The sequence below is a fragment of the Microtus ochrogaster genome, chromosome 5, assembly GCF_000317375.1.
Source record: "Microtus ochrogaster isolate Prairie Vole_2 chromosome 5, MicOch1.0, whole genome shotgun sequence".
Taxonomy (NCBI): domain Eukaryota; kingdom Metazoa; phylum Chordata; class Mammalia; order Rodentia; family Cricetidae; genus Microtus; species Microtus ochrogaster.
This window is the reverse complement of record NC_022012.1, coordinates 79016352-79034568: the sequence shown is the minus strand read 5'-3', so window position 1 is coordinate 79034568 and position 18217 is coordinate 79016352. Positions and strand designations below refer to the sequence as shown.

At 46.2% G+C, this 18217-nt stretch overlaps 1 protein-coding gene across 1 annotated transcript in view; it reads left to right on the top strand.

Annotated features, from left to right (window-relative positions):
* The first annotated feature begins 13642 nt into the window (after nt 1–13642).
* Nucleotides 13643–18217, top strand: part of Uaca (uveal autoantigen with coiled-coil domains and ankyrin repeats) — an 87954-nt gene continuing 83379 nt past the window's right edge. The window contains exon 1 of the mRNA XM_026779477.1: nt 13643–13804. Within this exon, the coding sequence (XP_026635278.1) occupies nt 13721–13804 (84 nt within the window). The 5' untranslated portion in view covers nt 13643–13720. The remainder of the gene's footprint in view (nt 13805–18217) is intronic.

The window sequence follows — 18217 nt, the reverse complement described above, 5'->3', positions numbered from 1 at the left end:
TTTAAGTATTCTAAACAGCAGAACTCAACAACTGCTTAGTGAGTTCATGAATAAATTTTTGGCCATAAATTCCCAAATGACCTAATTCTCTCTATTTTGAAGAATGCTATTTGTAACGTCATTTGTTTGTTTGTTTATTAATATTTATCTAGACTGTTGATTTGGAGGCACCATTAGCTAGGTTTTTAATTTAACAAATGACTGTAGGTTTTGGCCAGTGAGAACGCTCAGCAGGTAAGGGTGCCTGAGGAGCCCGAGGAGCCCGAGGAGCCCGAGGAGCCTGAGGAGCCCAGGTCAATCCCTGTGGCCCACACAGAGGAACAAGAGAACCAACGTCTCTGATTGAGCTGTGACCTCCCTGTGCATGCTGTGGTGTGGTTCACCCCTCTCCCCAGCACACACACAAAGAAATAAATAGGAAAAAAAGATCGTATTGTCATGTGACTCCAGGGACATTGTCATTAATAAGCAGTTCTAGAGGACAGATCTCAAAGGAAACACAGCTCCACTTACAAGGCTTGTGTTAAACCCGGAATCTGAGCTGTACCTGTTGTGACAAGAGTCATAAATGAAACTGGGAGGACACAATTCTGGAAGCTCAGCTCCCAGTCACCCATGTCTCTGTGAATGCTCCTCTCTGGTGAGCATTCCTGCCCTAAGCTGGGAGCTAGACCATCAATGACCCTTTGTTTAGATGGAATGAAGCTAAGTCTCTTTGAGTGAATTGTTTTTATACAGAAAACTCAACCACTTACATGGTTGGCTAAATTGACAGGAGTGTCTCAGGCTCCTACTCGGGAAAGCTGTGTCAGCTGTTGCTCAAGAACATGGGCCTGGAGTCACACACACACACACTCACGCACACACGGACATGTGCGCCTGCACACACGCGCACACACATGCACGTGAGCGCACACACACACGGACATGTGCACATACACACGGACACACCCGTTACACACGGAAGCGATCAGTCTGAAAAATCTCTATATTGAACCTTCATTCAGTTGTTGTCTTTTTTTTTTTTTTTTTTGGTTTTTCGAGACAGGGTTTCTCTGTGGTTTTGGAGCCTGTCCTGGAACTAGCTCTGTAGACCAGGCTGGTCTCGAACTCACAGAGATCCGCCTGCCTCTGCCTCCCGAGTGCTGGGATTAAAGGCGTGCGCCACCACCGCCCGGCAGTTGCTGTCTTCTTTACACGAGCCTCTCAGGACTTTGTGGGTAACGTAAATGAGAGACAAGAACTGAATTTCTGTTACCTATTACCTATTCCTCACTCTGATATCAGCAAGTCATTGAAATCACTGCAATTCATACTTGATACTCCCTTTTTTCGTTCCATTAACTTGGTTTGTAGGAGGTTTGGTGTGTGTGTAGGGAAAGTGGTTCTATAATCTCAAATTTATCTTCATCCCCACTAGATACCCCAGAAAACTTCCCTGGTGGCCTCATGTCTCATCCTAGGTTCTTTTAGTGCTGTGCTAGAGTTGACTCACAGAAGCTTCTAAGAATTCTGGTGAGATGGTTGAGGTCACATGCCAGCTTGAACTCCAGATGGAAGTATTTACACCTTGGAAGTTGGCAGCTACTGAGATGAATCAGGTCTCTTCCCACCCAGTTGCAAAAAGCCAGTTGTTGAACAACTTACAAGCACACCTCTGGATGGGTCCAGCACCAGGCTTGATGACGTCAGAGTTTCTGTTTCAGCAGGAGCTGACTTTCTGTCTGAATGTTAACTTTCTATGGCATATCCTGTGTCTGTACAAGTTGTTTGCAATTTCACATTGTCCAAACGAGTGACAGGCATGAATGTCGCTTCCAGTTGTGGTTTGACACCCATTTATACTCTTGGTCCTTAACAACATGGGTTCGTAATTGCAACTCTTCATCCTTCTCCTGGACAACTCTAGTGTTGATATAATTTAGCAGTGTAAGCTCCCAGTCCATTACTTAGTACAACTGGGATATTATTATAGAATATACTACCCATTTAGTTGCTGGGAATATTAGGATAATGATTGTAAAGGATTTAGCACAATGCTTGACACTTGGTAATATTTTAATAAATGGTAGTTACTTGTAGTGTGTGGGGCCGCTGAAGGGTGGAATATAGTGTGTTATCCACAGATATTTTGATCAGTCCCTTCTAGCTTTTGAACACAAACTGTGTTCCTGTGGCTCAGCTGTGGGGAGTCCAGTGTGTACGGCACTTGGAAAGACAGCAGCTGAGAAATTATCTCCCCTCTAGGAAGAACACTAGCTATTTCTGAGATCAGCCATACCTCACTGATATTAGGGGCTCTAAGCCTGAAATGTCCCGGCCTCTACATCAGACCTTGCTACCCCTTTTCAAACTTGCCCAAGCACTGCTCCCAATGATGATAGTGGTTCATGAGAGGCCTCTTCCTTCTATACCAGCCTAGTCACACTGGTATCTGTGTGACTTTATCCCCTTATTACGTCCCTAAGCTTCTAAGGGCTAACAACCCTTCTTGCCTTCTCTCTCTGTCTCTTTTAAAATGTTTGATTTAATTTTATGTGCATAGGTGTTTGTCTGCATTAATGTCTGCATTGGGGTGCCAGATCACCTGGATCTGTTGGGGACTGCAGACTCCTGGCCCCCTTGACTTTCTTTGCCTGCCTCAGACCCTTTGCCTGCTGGAGTGAACTGAGCAAAACAACTTGTTTACCTGTGCCTGAAGCTGCTCTGAGCATGAGACTCTCATGAGTTCCTAATGACAGGGGACTGAATTCTGGTGGGTTTTACAGCTGGAACTCCCAGGAGCTGGGGCGTGGCCATTAGTTAAGGAAAACCCTGTATAAGTTGTCCTGGAACACAATAAAATTGGCATTCTTGTTTCAAGGATGACTCCCACCCCCCGTGTGTGTTTCAATCTCAAGTCCCTTGCCTGATTCATGACCCCAGCTAGTTAGGGAACTAGGGATCTCTGAGAAATTGCCCTCGGGAATGGTGAGGGTGGATTGAAGGTGGGTATGTGTCTATGTGTTTTTCACTTGCCCAATAGTAGTTCCTGGTGGTTTAGGCGCCATATCCCCTAAATCAGATTTCTCCCCCAACTGAAGACTGGTAACACATTTCATTACCATAGTTATGTTTTTTTTTTTTTGAAGGAGACAATAAACATGGGGAAGGAGAGCATGTTCCACATTAGGGAACCTGTGACAGCAGTCCTTGAGTCTGAAAGATGACTTTTAGATTCCTAATGAACAAAACCACACCACAAAAACAGCTGTCATATCAGAAGTGAAAGACAACAGGTTCTCAGCAATTATCAGCGCAGCATTCTGAAATAAATGTCATGCAAGGAGTGGCTTTACAGGGAGCATTATAAGAAGTGGTCTCAGCTATAAGAAATGTCTTTGTTGGGTATCCATCCATTCCTACAGTAATTAGAGGTTTGTCACAGCTGATGTGTAAGACACTGACAGAGACTCAACAGGAACCAGTAAGCAAAGAGGTAGATAGTGGCCCTGAGTGGGTAGGAATGATGATGTTTTGAATGAACAATGTAACCATTCTCCATCATATTGGCCTGGGCTGACCACGGAGTCACTGAGTGAGGCTATAAAGTGGGAGTTCAGGTATAAGACTGAAACTCATTGGAAAGGTGAGGTTGGAGACACAGATTTAGGGTTCATGAACAGAACAGATGAGTGAACCTTAAAACCATGGGAAGTGGGAGAGATATCTCACAGAGGAATACCCAGAGTTGTGATGCAGACACTGTGATGTTGAGACATCATGCAGAGAGAAGGGACCACAAAAGAGGCTGGCAGGGAATGACTAGACAGCGGCAGCAGTCCAGAGAATGGAAAGAGACAGCAGCCGAGAGAGGGTGGGTTCTCAAAGACCAAGGCTGCCGGGTACCTCTGAGAGACGGAGAGTACAGGAGAAATGAGTACTCAACAGGTTTCACCTTCCAGGTATTCTCAACGGCTTTGGTAAAACAGTTCCCAAGAGTTTAGAGGAGAGAAGGTCTATAATTGAAAATTTGAAATGGGATTTAAATAAAACCATTGAAAATAGGGAGTGGTCAATTGCTTGTTAGAGGCTGACTTGGGCCAGTATAGAGGTGATGGGAGTTTTCTGGTTGGAAGGGTTTATGTGACAGCGTGGGCAACCTTCCCTGTTGTCAGTGGTGTTCTGTGATCCTCCACATCTGGGGACTTCCCAAGTCTCACGACTCGAGTTACAATTCGATTTGCTGCTAGTTCTTGACTGTGAGGAGCCTGGATTCATTTGCATTTGTGACCTGACTTGTCACCGAAAAGTCACGAGCCAGAAAGCTGACAGGTCGCAGACTGTCCCTTCAGTGCCCCGTCTCAGGGGTGGGAGGAGGTGCACCTTGGAGTTAGCTTTAGAATGCTCTGCCTTGATCCTGGATAAATGCATGGGTCCACCCTTCTGAAGTTCAAAGGAACGATTCTTAATTGCTGTTTAGTCCAAGGGTGGTTTTGAAGTTTATGGAGCATAATAGATACATACTTCTTCCCAGCACGATGAAATTAAAGCGTAACTCGTTTGAAGTCCAGAGTGTGTTGGTGTTTTAGTGTGTTTGTTATTCTTGCACATATTCACTCGTGGCAACAGTTTTTATTAAAAGCGATAGGAGAAATGTAAATTGTAGCTGAATATTTGTTGGTATTTATACTAATGAACATAGGTGCTATAAGGAATTTATCATGATGAAACCATGAAAGCAGATCGGTAGACAAAATTCTCAGAATAAAGTGTGCATTGAAAAGCAGTGCTGTGGCCTTGCCCTGTAGACAGACTGATGACTATCTTAAATATCACCACAGAACCTTCATCCAGCAACAGATGGAAACAGAGGCAGAGATCTGCTTTGGAGCACTGGACTGAGCTCCCAAAGTCCAGTTGAAGAGTGGGAGGAGTGAGAATATGAACAAAGAGGTCACCATGATGGGTACAACCACTGAAACAGTTTACCTGAGCTAATGGGAGCTCACCAACTCCAGCCAGACAGGGAAGGAAACAGCATAGGACCAAACTAGAACCTCTGAATGTGGGTGACAGTTGTATGGCTGGGGCATACTGCGTGTCAACTGGCAGTGGCACCAGGATTTATCCCTGCTGCATATTCTAGCTTTTGGGAACCCATTCTTTTTGGATGGATACCTTGCTCAGCCTAGATGTAGTAGAGAGGGCCTTGGACCTTCCCTAAAGCAATGTGCCTTACTCTCTCTGAGGAGTGGATGGGGGAATAGGTGGAGGAAATGGGAGGAGGGGAGGAACTGGGAACTGGGATTGGTATGTAAAATGAAAAAAGATAGTTTGTTTTCATAAAAAACAAAAAACAAAAAACAAAACACAGTTCTGATGTCCACAGTGTGACACAGAGCAACAGAACAAAGGTGGGAGCTGGAACAATGTCCCAGATTCGAGGCTTATACCTTGATTTAAAATCACCTCCCCTGAAACATGGCAAGTAACTATTACTTAGCAATTGCATTTTATTTTACATTTTAATTTTCAATGAAAAAAATATTTATTACTGTAGACAGGATTATAGAAGAGATATACAGGGGGAACAAACCACTAAAAAAAAAACCATTCTCTTTCAGGGATCAAAAGTTTAGGTTTTCACAATCAAACTAACAAAAATCATCAGTGAATCACATATCATGTAAAAAATAATTTTTTAGACTTATCTTTGCATGTGTGTGTGCACGTGCGCACACACACACGGGTGCATGCACATAGGGAGAAATGAGGTCAGTGTTAATGTCTTCCTCAATCACTCTCACTTTATGATTTGAACTCAGCCACACTGGCTGGCCAGCAAGTCCCAGGGACCCCCCGTCTCTGCCTCCCCATTGCTGGAATTGCAAGGACGATCCATCGCACCTGCTTCTCCCATGGGTGCTGGAAGAGAACTTAGGTCCCCGTGACGGTCCAGCAAGCCTTTCATCAACTCAGCCAGCTGATCTGCCACAGCATTAATCTTTCACAATATCATTTTATCTAGACTTTGTATTTTACATAAAAAGCAAGATTTACATGCAGATATATTCATTTGCTAGCATATTTGATGGAAGAAGTCAAAATAGCACTTGAAAAGATGAAGTTTTTATCTGTGGTCTCATCTTAAGTATTCTTTTATGTATAATAAATAATACAATATATGACAAATATTTACATAATTTTTTTCAGAACATGAATTCATCTGGTACCTTTCAACAGAGTTTAATATAATCAACAGTAATTTCAATTTGAGTGACTTGAGACTCTAAGTTCACTGTTGGTCAGGAAGCTTAATTGGTAGTTTTTTTTCTTTTCTTTTCCTTTTTTTTTTTCCTTTTTGGTTTTTCAAGGCAGGGTTTCTCTATGTTACAGTCCTAGCTATCCTAGAACTAGCTCTTGTAGACCAGGCTGGCCTTGAGCTCACAGAGATCAGCCTGCCTCTGCTCCCGAGTGCTGGGATTAGAGGGCTGGACCACTACCGATCGGCTCAAGTAGGTTGTTTCTTAAGTGCATTAGAAAATGAGAATTAGAAATTGATTTGTTCGTTTTTAAGTGTCTTGCTATGTAGGCCAGGCTAGCCTTGAACTTGTGATCTTCTTGCCCCTTTCTCCGGTAAGCTGTGGTTGCAAACTTATACCACCGCACCCATTTTTAGTGTGGCACATTCCTTCTCTTTAGAGTTATCTATTCGTGTGTGTGTGTTGCGTGGACATGCGTGTGTATGGGTATGTTCCTGTCATAGTTTTCCCGTGGAGGTAAGAGGACCACTTGCAGTAATAGACTCTCATTTCACTACCACGTGGGTTTTAGGGATCAAGCTCCGTTTGCCAGACTCGGCAGCAAGCTCGTTCACTGGCTGAGCCATCCACCAGACGTAGCTTGACTTTAGTCTTCCTTAGTGTTCTCCACTGGGACGTGATGCAGCAAGTGGCCTAGAATTGACTGCATTATGTGCTGGTAATTTAATCATCCAGGCATAAATATTTACTGAAAATTGCCAGAACTTTAAGAGGTCCCTTGGAGATCTGAAAGAGGAAAAATAAAATAGTCAGAATAAGTAAATGTACCACTTTAAGATCTGTGGAGACAGACTTCGCCATCTTTTTCCATTCAAAATCAGTATCTTTTCTAGTATTTCACAGAGCTCCCCACTGGGTTTATCCTGATATTCCTGCTAAGAAAACGTCAAGGTTCAGAAATACTTCCTCAGGTTCACATCAGTACTGATCCCTGAACCGAATTCCTGGCTGTTATCTGCACTCCAGATGACATCAGCTTGCTTTGAAAGGGGTAATGGAGAGCTTCAGCCTTGAGCCTGGGCTCCCAGGGGCCATCCGTCACCTGATTAAAGGGAAGGGCACGGCATCTCTGGAGCTTTAAGTTCACGAGATTGATAACAAGGGTCCGTTTTCACAACTGGAACCAGTTGGCTTTTCTTACTGAAGCCAGTGAAGCAACCCCAAGTGTCTCAGCCGCTTTCAGATAACAAGGCTAGCTCTAGGGGGGAGGGGTCTGGCTTTGATCTGGACTGTGACCCCACCCCAACCCCCCACTGCTGCACAGCTACCTCTTTCCAGAATGAAACTAATGGCATGCTAAGGGTGTCACGGGTGTCACGGATCAATAACAGTCTGTAAACATCAAGGAGCCTCGGAAGGCTGACGGAAAGCAGGCCTTTATATGAGATAACTGGTCAACAGGAGTCCTTGTTATGCTAAGCACAAGAAGCCTCAGCATGGAAGAGCAGAGAAGCTGTTTCTGTGGTTAGAGAAAAGTCTCAGCGGGTAAAGGGCTGTCTTGCACTGACAAGGACCTGATTATGATCCCCAGAACCTATATTAAAAGAAAAAAAAAAGATGGGCCTTGCATTTCTATAAGCCCAGCATTAGGGGAGCAAGCAGACAGGCACCTGCTGGGCAGCCTACTTGGTGAGTTTCAGGCTCAGGACAGTGGCTGACAGCTTCCTCTAGCCTCCACATGTACACACATGCATACATACCCCCGCTCACTCATGAGCCCGTTCACGTGTGTATATTTTTTTAGGTTGTTTCTGTAAGAGGGAATTGATAGGCCTAGAAGTTTTAGGGCAAACTCACACAAGGGCCAGAGGTTACACGGGGCAGAAACCATCTATCTCCTCGGCACATGGTCCAAGTTTTCCAGGATGGAGTCACCGGACGGCCTGCACAGATGGTTTTACAATTAGGGGCAAAGCTGGACTGTTTATTTTTTTAAGGCTCACTTATGCAATGGATTTTGGTTTTGAGTGTGGTAAGGGAGGAGGGTGTGAGAACTGCTTTAGGGCTCTCATTTTGGGGCTGAGATCTGGATGGCGGTTTCCTTCTTCATGACCCCATGGCTGGGAGGCTTTGTCAGCTATCTGACAAAGCATCAGAACTCAGAGAGGCTGAGCGATGTGCTGGCTGTGGGGGCTGGACATGGAGCTGTTGACTGGTGCCATTGGACAGGAATGTTGAGGTCACCAGATGTGTAATTCCCGAGGCTCACTTGGAGGGCAAGGGTCCTGGTTAGAGAGGCAGTGTTTGGGGAGAAACTGTTAGGTTCACCTTGCTTGTTGTGTACCCCCCTCCTCCTGAGAGGCCATCTTGTTGTCATTAGCATCACTCCTGCTCTCTCCCCGTTTTAGAAGGTCCCCTGGGCATCCTGGCCTACCTGGTTCTGCTGCTCATTCATGTTCCTTCAAGGAATGGCTAGCCAGCCTTGGGCTCCTCTCTCCTTTCAGGCATCTCTTCTAATGGTTTCAGTCTGAACATGGGTCATATCTGCAACCCTGCTGTGCCTCTGAGGAAGTAGACACTCGACTGAGCTATGTAGGATGGCTCTGTCCCCTTCTATAATGCTCATGTTTCTTGACAGGAGGTCAAAGAAGGAGGTTACTAGAGGCAGTGTGAATTCTTTGTAATGTGGAGACATCTTTGTTAGCTTGTTATTTATGTACACAGACTGCCACCACCACCGTGTACACTGTGGCGTACTAAAAAAATTTCTTTTTTCTGAGACACCGTTTTTCTGTGTAGTCCTGCCTGTCCTGGAATTTGCTCTGTAAACTTGGCTGGCCTTGGACTCTGCCTGCCTCTGCCTCCTGAGTGCAGGAATTAAAGGCTTTTTCCACCACCACCTGGCTACTAAAACACTTTTTAAAGTGCGTCCCTAGGGGGCTGGAGAGATGGTTTAGTGGATAAGAGGACTTGCTCCTCTTCCAGAGGACCCAAGTTGAGATCCCAGCACCCATGTTGTCTAGCTCACAACCGCCTGTAACCGCAGCTCTAGGAGGTCTGATGCCCTCTTCTGGCTTTCTTGTGCACCTGCATACACGGACATACACACCTACACATGACCAAAAATGTTTTTTTCCTAAAGTGTGTTGTCCTTTCTATTTACATGTATTTCTCAAAAGAAAAATAAAAGCAAAACCTAAAACTGATTTCTGCAGATACAGTATGGTAAGAAAGAAAATTTATTTAAGTGTTCTCTGAAGAGATTAAAATAATTTTCATAAAGTGAGAATAATGAACCAAATCAAAGCCAGCCTGGCTAAATGCAGCTTGGTGGCTGGACTTCACACACGGTGCCTCTGGATGAACACAGAACGCCGTTCCGCACATTCAGCATGGCACTCTTTACTTAGTTTCTCTCAGATGAGAGTGAGCAGACGCCAGTTATCAAGTTTCCAGACTGGAAAAATCCAAAAAGGCCACTGGACATAGACACCACGCGGACATCATGCAGACAGTTCATAAAAATAACTTGCCCAACATTTTTGGAGCGTGATGAAAACTATTCTTGTGACTGTGTCTGCTTCCTTCACTTTACCCAGTAGCAAACAAAAAGAAGCTAGCCACCCAGACTATACCAGCAGAGAGTAAGGCCACAATTAACATAACAGTCAATTATGCAGGGGAGACAGGCTACTGAAGGCAACAGGGGACCAGAATGCAGGGGGCAGGGTGCTCATCTCAAGCCCCTAGCATAGGTGTTGAGTATTTGAGTGGCAACACAGCCCCCAGACACTCCACCTGTGTCCACAGCTGACAGGGTCCCAATTAAACGGCACCTGGAAACTCATAAAGACCAACCAGGATTCACTCCAATAAGCACAAACAACAGATCAATCCATTCAGAAGTATGTATTGAATATCCATCACACTAGGATTCCAGGACCCAAATATCTGGCTGCTGGGGCTGGGAGAAGACTCAGTGAGTAAAGCACCCATGAAGGAAGCCAGACAGGCTGTGAACTGTGATCCCAGCTCTGGGAGGTGGGGATGGGCAGACTCCCAGAGTCTGCTAGTTTGGCTGAATCACTGAGCCTCAGGTTCAGGGAGAGACCCTTCCTCAAGAAAAATAAGGTGAAGAATAAGCAAAGGAGACTTCTGATGCTGACCTCTGGCCTCCAAATAGTGCACACCACTGCCACCCACGCATGTGCACACAACACCCAACAATCCATATTAAAAATGATGTTATTCTCTTATGTTAAGGAATGAAGTTTGACATCAGTGACATCTGAGAGTCACAGTGACTGTGCAGAAGGGTGGGGTCAGCCGAGGGGTGGACTGCTTCTACTTGAGCAATCGGGGAAGCTATGGTCAGAGGAACACACTTGGGAAGGAGTCCTGCTTCATTTTTTAAAGCCACCTTTTAATTGAAGCCTAGCCCAACCAGCTGGGTGTGGTGGAGCATCACGTCTGTAATCCCAGCACTCAGGAGACAGAGGCAGGAAGATGGTGAGCTCCTGGTCAGTCTGGCCTACAGATCAAGCTGGCCTCAAAACAAGCAAGCAGGCAAGCAAACACAAACAAGCTAAGAAACTAACACGCAAGAGTGCATAGGTCCCTGAATTGTGACAAATGGAATATACTGGTTGTGTGACCAGCACCTACATAACGGGGTGCAGCCCTTCAGGGTGCTCCTGTCCCTTGTAGTCCTTTCCAACCACTCTTGAGGACAGAATGTTGTCAGGTAAATGCAGGCAGGCTCTTCAGAAGACTACTTAGTCTCTGTAAAGATGTGGACACTGGTAGCCCTGGCCCTTGCCTGAAGAATGGGCCCAGGCTAGTTGACTTCGGGTGCCAGGTGAAGGAAAGGCTTAGTCCGTGCTGTAGAGCACTGGATGCCAAGAAGGCATATTCTATTCACAAGCTACCAAAGGGTTCCTGTCTGGGTTTCCATTTAGTTTTTCTTTTGTTTCTTCTCCTTCTCCTGTTTTTTTTTTTTTTTTCTAATCCCCTCCTCTCCTGCCCCCACTACCTTTTCTTTAGCAGTGTCTTGCCACGTGCCTGGCTTTGAGCTCACAATTTTCCAGCCTTAGTTGTCGGTGGCAGTTTGAATGAGATGTCACCCATAAGTTGCAGACATTTGAAAACGTGGTCTGGATTTGGTGGCATTTTGGGGAGGATTAAGAGGTGTGGCCTTCTTGGAGGAAGCATGTCACTGGGGTTATAATTTGAGGTTTCAAAAGACTCTGAATTAGCTCTTTGCTTCATGCTATGGTTCAAGATGTGAGCTCTCAGTTGCTGCTCTGGACTTTCATGTCTGCCTGCTGCCTGCTACCTCTGCTACCCCATCACGGACTCCAGCCCTCTGGAACCATAAGCCCCCCCTACTTTTCATAGCTGCCTTGGCTACGATGTTTTATCAACAATAAAGAAGTAGGCATCCTGAATGCTGGGATACAAGCACACATTAGTCCTGCCATAGTCCACCTGAGGAGTTTCGGGCCAAGGTTCCTGTGGAAGACTTTTTTGTTGATGGTTACTTTTACAGTTTGCTTTCTGCTGTAAAACACGTTGGGGAAGAAAGGGTTTATTTGGCTTCCAGGTTATGGTCCATCACTGAGGGAGGTCAAGGCAGGAACTAAAGGCGAAAATCTGGAGACAGAAATTCGAAGCAGGGGCCATGGAGGAGTTCTTCCGGGCTCATATAGTCTACCTTTCTTAGACAGCTCAAGCCCACCTGCCTAGCTGTGGCGGCCACCGGAGGCCAGGCCCTCCTAAGTCAACCAGGAATCAAAACAATGTCCCACAGACATGCTCACGGGCTAATATGACGGGGGCAATCCTCAGCTGAGGTTGCCTCTTTCCAGGTGTGTCAGGCTGACATCCAGGGTGAGACATCAATTAGTCACTCGCTGTGATGGACAAGGTGAGAACTGGGAACTGGACAAGGGCTGGGACAGCTTCTCCAGAGTCCAGCGTGAGATAATGCTGGCTTTCTTCGCAGCAGTGAAGACAGGAACCTACCACCCACAGGCGGTTGGGTCATGGTCTGCTAAGTCAGAACAGATGTGAATCTTTACAGGGGGAAGAGTCAAGATTCCCTAAGCCTAACCAAGAGAAAACTGACCGTTTTCCTGAATGCTTGTTACTGACTTTACTGAGGACTACAGGCTGGGTACTGTGCTGAAGATTTTCTCACACATTTGAAACAAAACCTAGAGTCATTCTGAGGGAAAGCTGAAGAAACTCTCCTTGGAGACAAAAAGAGCCTTTGTGAGAATGGCAGGTTGTTTGTCTTTTCATGTGGTTGTATGGGAGAATTAACATTTTGCTGGGGGAAATCTCACTCCAAGGAAGACTCTTGAAGCCATCCTATTAACAGGACATTATTGGGTGTTTGTCACCAGACAGTGTCTTCATTCCACCCTTAGATGGTTTTCATTAACTCAGACTTCGGAGTCGGATGAGCTAATGCCTTGTATACTTACATCTGTATGTCTACAAAAAGGAGCTGGCACTCTTAAAATGATATTTTACATTTATTCTTTGAGAGTTTCATATCCAATGCATTTCAGTTACATTTACCCCTAACTTCCTCCTCCAACTGCTCTTGGATTTCTTTTACCACTTCAGCTACATGTGAAGCCTTACTGAAGACACCTATTTCCATCTTTCCCTCCACACCAGTACATTAACAGGTGCCTTGAATTATACTATTAAGTCTAAGTGTGCGCCACCCACGGAGGCTAGAAGAGAGGAGGGTATCAGCTCCCCCGGAACTGGGGCTGAGACTGGAACCCAGCTCGTCTGTAAGAGCAGTCAGTGCTCTGAACCTCAAAGCCATCTCTCCAACTCCACTGCACCCACTGATCCAGCTGTTAACTGTCCATCTGCTAAACAGCTCCTTTTTCTTACAAGCTTGATCGTCCCAGAGTTTCCCGTGTGGTCCTGGGGTTCGTGTCCTTATGAAGATCCTGAATGGGAACTTGCTTGAGGCTGGTTTGTGTGTAGGTATGCTGGGACTTAATGGAAGAAAAATTTTACCCGCTAAAAAGAAGAGGGATTCTGGGGAGATAAGAACCGGTCTAGGCTGGATTTCTCTAACCTTAGACCACCCAAGTGTGCAGGCACCACAGGCCAGAACCTGGGCTGCGCCTCCGCCCACCCAGCAGTCCAACTCCACACGCTGCAGAGCTGAAGTTTCCTAACTTTTCCTCCAGAGGGGAGAGGAAGGGAGTTATGAAGTTTAAAAGGGAAGTCCCGCCCCCTTCCCGGTTTCCAATTGGTCGAGACCGACCCCACCCTAGCCAGGCAGCGGCCCCGATTGGCTGCCGGAACGACCGTGTTGAGCGAGGCCCCCGGGCCCCAGGTGGCAGGTGGGGCGGGCCCGGCGCGCTCCAGGGCGTCCGCTGCTCCGGTCCTAGAGCTCGCAAACGGCAGCCGGGTGGGGACCGGGACCCTTGAGAACCGCGGCCATGAAGAGCCTCAAGTCCCGGCTGTGGAGGCAGGACGCGCCCGGCCCGACATCGCCCTCATCGCCCACCGCGGTGGCCAGCACGGTGAGCAGCGCTTGCGGCGGGGACCCTGGGGACCCTTCCTGCTGAGCCCCTCACAGAGAATCTGAGCTTCTCGGAGGAGCCCCACGTCTCCTCCTCACTTTGACCTTTGCGGGGGTCCACCATTCCCATCTTTCCGTAGGGGACTCCCTCTCTGCCCTCCCGTGGTGTCCCCCTGTTCTTCGCGTGTCCCCATCGCGCTCACTACACGCGGTGCCCGGGTCCAGGTGGCCCCGGTCTTCCAAACCCTGTGCCGCCCCGCGCGGACTCCGGACCCGCCTGACTCCGCGGCTTCCAGCCCTGCCAGAGTTGGGAGAGACATAGTGTGTCCTCCGCTGTCAGAGGGAAGTCTGGTTCTCAGCCAGGCTGGGAGAGAATAGGGATCTCAAATGCAGACAAAGCCCCGCTTGTGTGTTTAACCCTGGGGATGGCGAAGTCGGGAAGGTGATTGTCCTGTTGTTGGCAGAGTAAATCCCACCTGTGAGGCAGGTGGGTGCGGGATGTGGGTGCCCAACTGAAGCCTGGCCTCCGTGTGCGGCCGGAGAGAAGTGGAGCTAGCTGTACGGCTTCTCGGTGAGTTGGCAGAGAGAACAGCAATCTTGGGAAACATCCTGCCTGCAGATGTTGGAACTTGGATAATTTGGCAGGTTAGAATGGCCGGATCATCAAAATTCTGTCATTAAGGACGTTCTATTTAAAAAGTTTTACAGAGTCAAACAGAGGAGGTGGAGTGTGCAAACTGCCTGCTTACCTGGTGGTCGTAATTAAAATAGACCTCTATAATTTTATACAGAGTTCACCGAGGGGATTGTATGCTTTTTGTGAGAATACAAATTAATTTGTGGCCGGTTTCGGACTAATTCAGATCAGTGTCTTCCTGAAGGACTTCCTTTAGTAGTAGTTCAGTTGGTCTTAAAGGAAACAGGAGAAACGAGATTTAAAAAAAAAAAAATAGGAAAAATTATTTGGAGTCTGGGTGTGGTGCTGCCTGCCTGTAATTCCAGCTTGTGAGGCAGAGGCAGGAAAATCACGAGTTCAAGGCCAGTCTGGGCTAAACGGGGAGTTGGAGTGCAGCCTGGATTATGAGATCCTGACTCAAAAACAAACCAACAAAATGGGTAGGGTGGGGAGAGAAAGAAATAATTGATTCAGACGGCTTAGTCTTTGATGTTGGATGATATGTTTTGTAAACTCACAGGAAAATTCATTTGTTTGTTTGACTTAAATATATTTGACAGAAAAAACGTAATGTATTGGAGGTAACCATGGTTACAGATCAGCCCCCCCCCCCCCCAGCAAAAGATCTGCCTTTCCCCAGCCTTGCAGCTGTATTCGGCCCAGGTTGATTAGCACCAAGGATTTATGTTCCCACGTGGAGGTTATGTCCCTTTTCTTCACTCCCATTTTCCAGACGCCCAGAGGTTGTAGCTGCTTCTGGTGTCTCAGTATGCATGCTGGCTCAAACACTTGGACCGTGAGGCTCTCGAGTTTGGCTTTCGCATGCATTGAACTGAGCATTCTGCCGTTTCTTAGCATCATACAAGTTAAATGCATGGTGCGAAAACTACCCTCTCTGAAGCGGCACACACGGCTCAGTTTGTTAAGGCACAGGATATATTGTGTAGGAGTTTTAAAATGAAAGAGCTGGATGTGGTGACCCGGGAGAAGCCTGCCAAACCATCGGGAAGGACAGGCCTTAGAGCTTTTCAGTCTGCACAACCCAGAGCCTGCTTTGGCCGTGTGTGCGCGTGTTGTGTGTGCGTGTTGTTCCGACCGGGTCCCTCTCTTCAGCTCCGCTTTTGGCCATAAACCTTTTTGATAGATCCAGCACCTGATTTAATGTCTACCAGGAACAAAAATATTTTCAACAGATTGTCAGTCTCTCATCTTTGTCCTTCAGCCCCACCTTCCTCAGAATCCCCTGGAGATATTATTTGCCTTCATGCTCCCACAGAAAGCGCATCCCAGCAGACACACACACGTGCAACGCGTGTATACACTTTATAGAAATAACAGTGCAAAGTGTCTGATGGATAAGATACAGTGTCTCAGGGTACTTTAATCTTTTTAATCCCACATTATTTACTTGTGTGTGTTTGCTTGTCTATGGGCATGTGTGCCACAGTGTGCGTGTAGAGGTCAAAGGACAACTATCAGAAGTCGGTTCTTTTCTTCCACGTGGGTCCTGGGGACTAAACTCAGGTCTGTCTTGGTGGCGTGTCCCTTTACCCACCAAGGGTCTCACAGACCCTCAGGATACTTTAGATCTGTATTTTCCTGGTGGATAAACTTGATCCTGTTTTCGTGTCCTTCTGAGCCCTCTGCATCTTTGCTAGGAGCCAGTCGTCCATTCTACTTTTCTGTGAATTGTTGATTTTTGTATGTACATCCTGTCTAGGAAGCCCGGATTTTTCACACAAACTGCTCTTTACTATGATTCTTGATAGCTGTAGCGGTCCCTATGCAGAAAGTGGTTGTTTTCATACAATTTAAACCTTTGCTGTTGTGATTTTATGTTACATGTTGGTCTTCTCAAAGGGGCAATATTGAACAACAGAGCCCTCCCAAATTTGGTTTAGTGTACATTTTTATTTCTTAGTGCAGTTTTGTTTATTTCTTTAGGCAAGGTTTCACTATGTAGCCCTGGCTGCCCTGGGACTCAACTAGGCAGACCAGGCTATCCGCACAGACCCACCTGCCTCTGTCTTCCCTGAATGCTGGGATTAGAGGCATGGGCCCCTCTACCTGGCTCAGTTTCATTTTTAAACATTTATTCCCTGTAATGTAAGAGGGTGTACAGCTTGGCTTCCTTGTTCTCCCTCCTCTTCCAAGTTTTGAATCACCTAATGTGAGTCTTGAAATGTTCATTTAATTTTCATGGAAATGATCATAATTTACTCTGAACAACTTTGGTATGTTTATACTGTAGCTGTCTTTGCTTACGTCTCAGCTTGATGAGCTGAGCTACAGACTGAGGGTGTAGCCGTGTGAGTATTTTATGACAGCGTGTGCGCACACTGTGCCGTCCCCTGCCAGGCTATGGTTGCATGTAGGAGAAGTAAGCTCCACCATTCTCCACGCAGCAGTGTTAGTTAGAGCAAGGTCAAAGGCTTTAGAGTTCAGTGAATGAGGATGTGTTCATACACATATGAGTAAGTGCACGTCACACTGGTCAGTATTGCTAAATATATGATTTGTTTTGTTTTGTCCTTTTTTTTTTTTCTTCCGAGACAGGGTTTCTCTGTTTAGTCCTGGCTGTCATGGAACTCACTCTGCAGACCAGGTTGGTCTTAAACTCAGGGATCTGCCTGTCTCTGCCTCCCCACTGCTGGCATTAAAGGCATTTGCCACTACACTGGCTGGTAGTGTGTGTCTGAAGGTTGATCTCCTGTTCTCCTGTGCATTTATTAACCACAGACTTGGAAATGTTTGTGTTGTGTTCGCTTGTTTTGAGATGAGGTCTCATTTGCTATCCCAGGCTGACTGGGAACTCACTGTCTAGTCTAGGCTTAATTCATGGAGGTCCCCCTGCTTCAGCTTCCTAAATGTTGAATTAACAGGTGTGAGCTGCCACACCTGACATACATTTATTCTTAATTGCTAAGTTGGAACTTCCGATTCCCAATGGGATCATTAAATGGCTGGAAGTACTACATCAGATCTATGTCAGTTATATGATGGACAGTAATAGTAGGTTTATTCATTTTTGTGGAGTTCAGGTTAGGACATTTGAGCAATAAAATGAAGGGGCTGTATTTCAAGATGGAGCAGAGGGTGCTACAAACAAATATTGTAAACAGTTCTTGTCAGGGCTCTCCCCTTTAAATAGCACCTATCCTGACTGTTGTAACTTATTATGCTCCTTTAAAGCAATTGTGTGTGTGTGTGTGTGTGTGTGTTACCAGAAGAGGGTGTCATCAGATCCCCTGGAGCTGGAGTTATGAGCATCTAGGTGCTGGGATCCGAACGTGGATCCCCTGCAAGAGCATCAAGATGTCTTAACTGTTGAGCTGCAGCCTGGTTTATTAAGTCTTTGATTATAATTGTCATTTTGCTGTCCTTTCTCTACTTGTTACACAGAGCAGTGGATTTTCTAAGTTAAGGAAACTCTTCTGAAGCATCTTGCTAGTCTCTGCCCCTGATAAAAATATTGCTGTTTCTAAAGGATTAAGGTTTCAAGTAGAACAACTGTGGACAAAAACACAAAACCCCAAACCCACCTTTTATTCCCACCAGGGATATTAGGCCCTACATATGAGAAAGCATAAAGGTTTAAACATGAGTTTGTTTAGGCTATGGTTCCGAGAATGAAGGCTTCATGTTTTAGACTCCAGGATTTGCGTGTGTGCTAGGATGCTAAGTTATCACTGCAGTGACTTGGGGATCATGGGAATAATTGAGAGCACAAATTTTTTT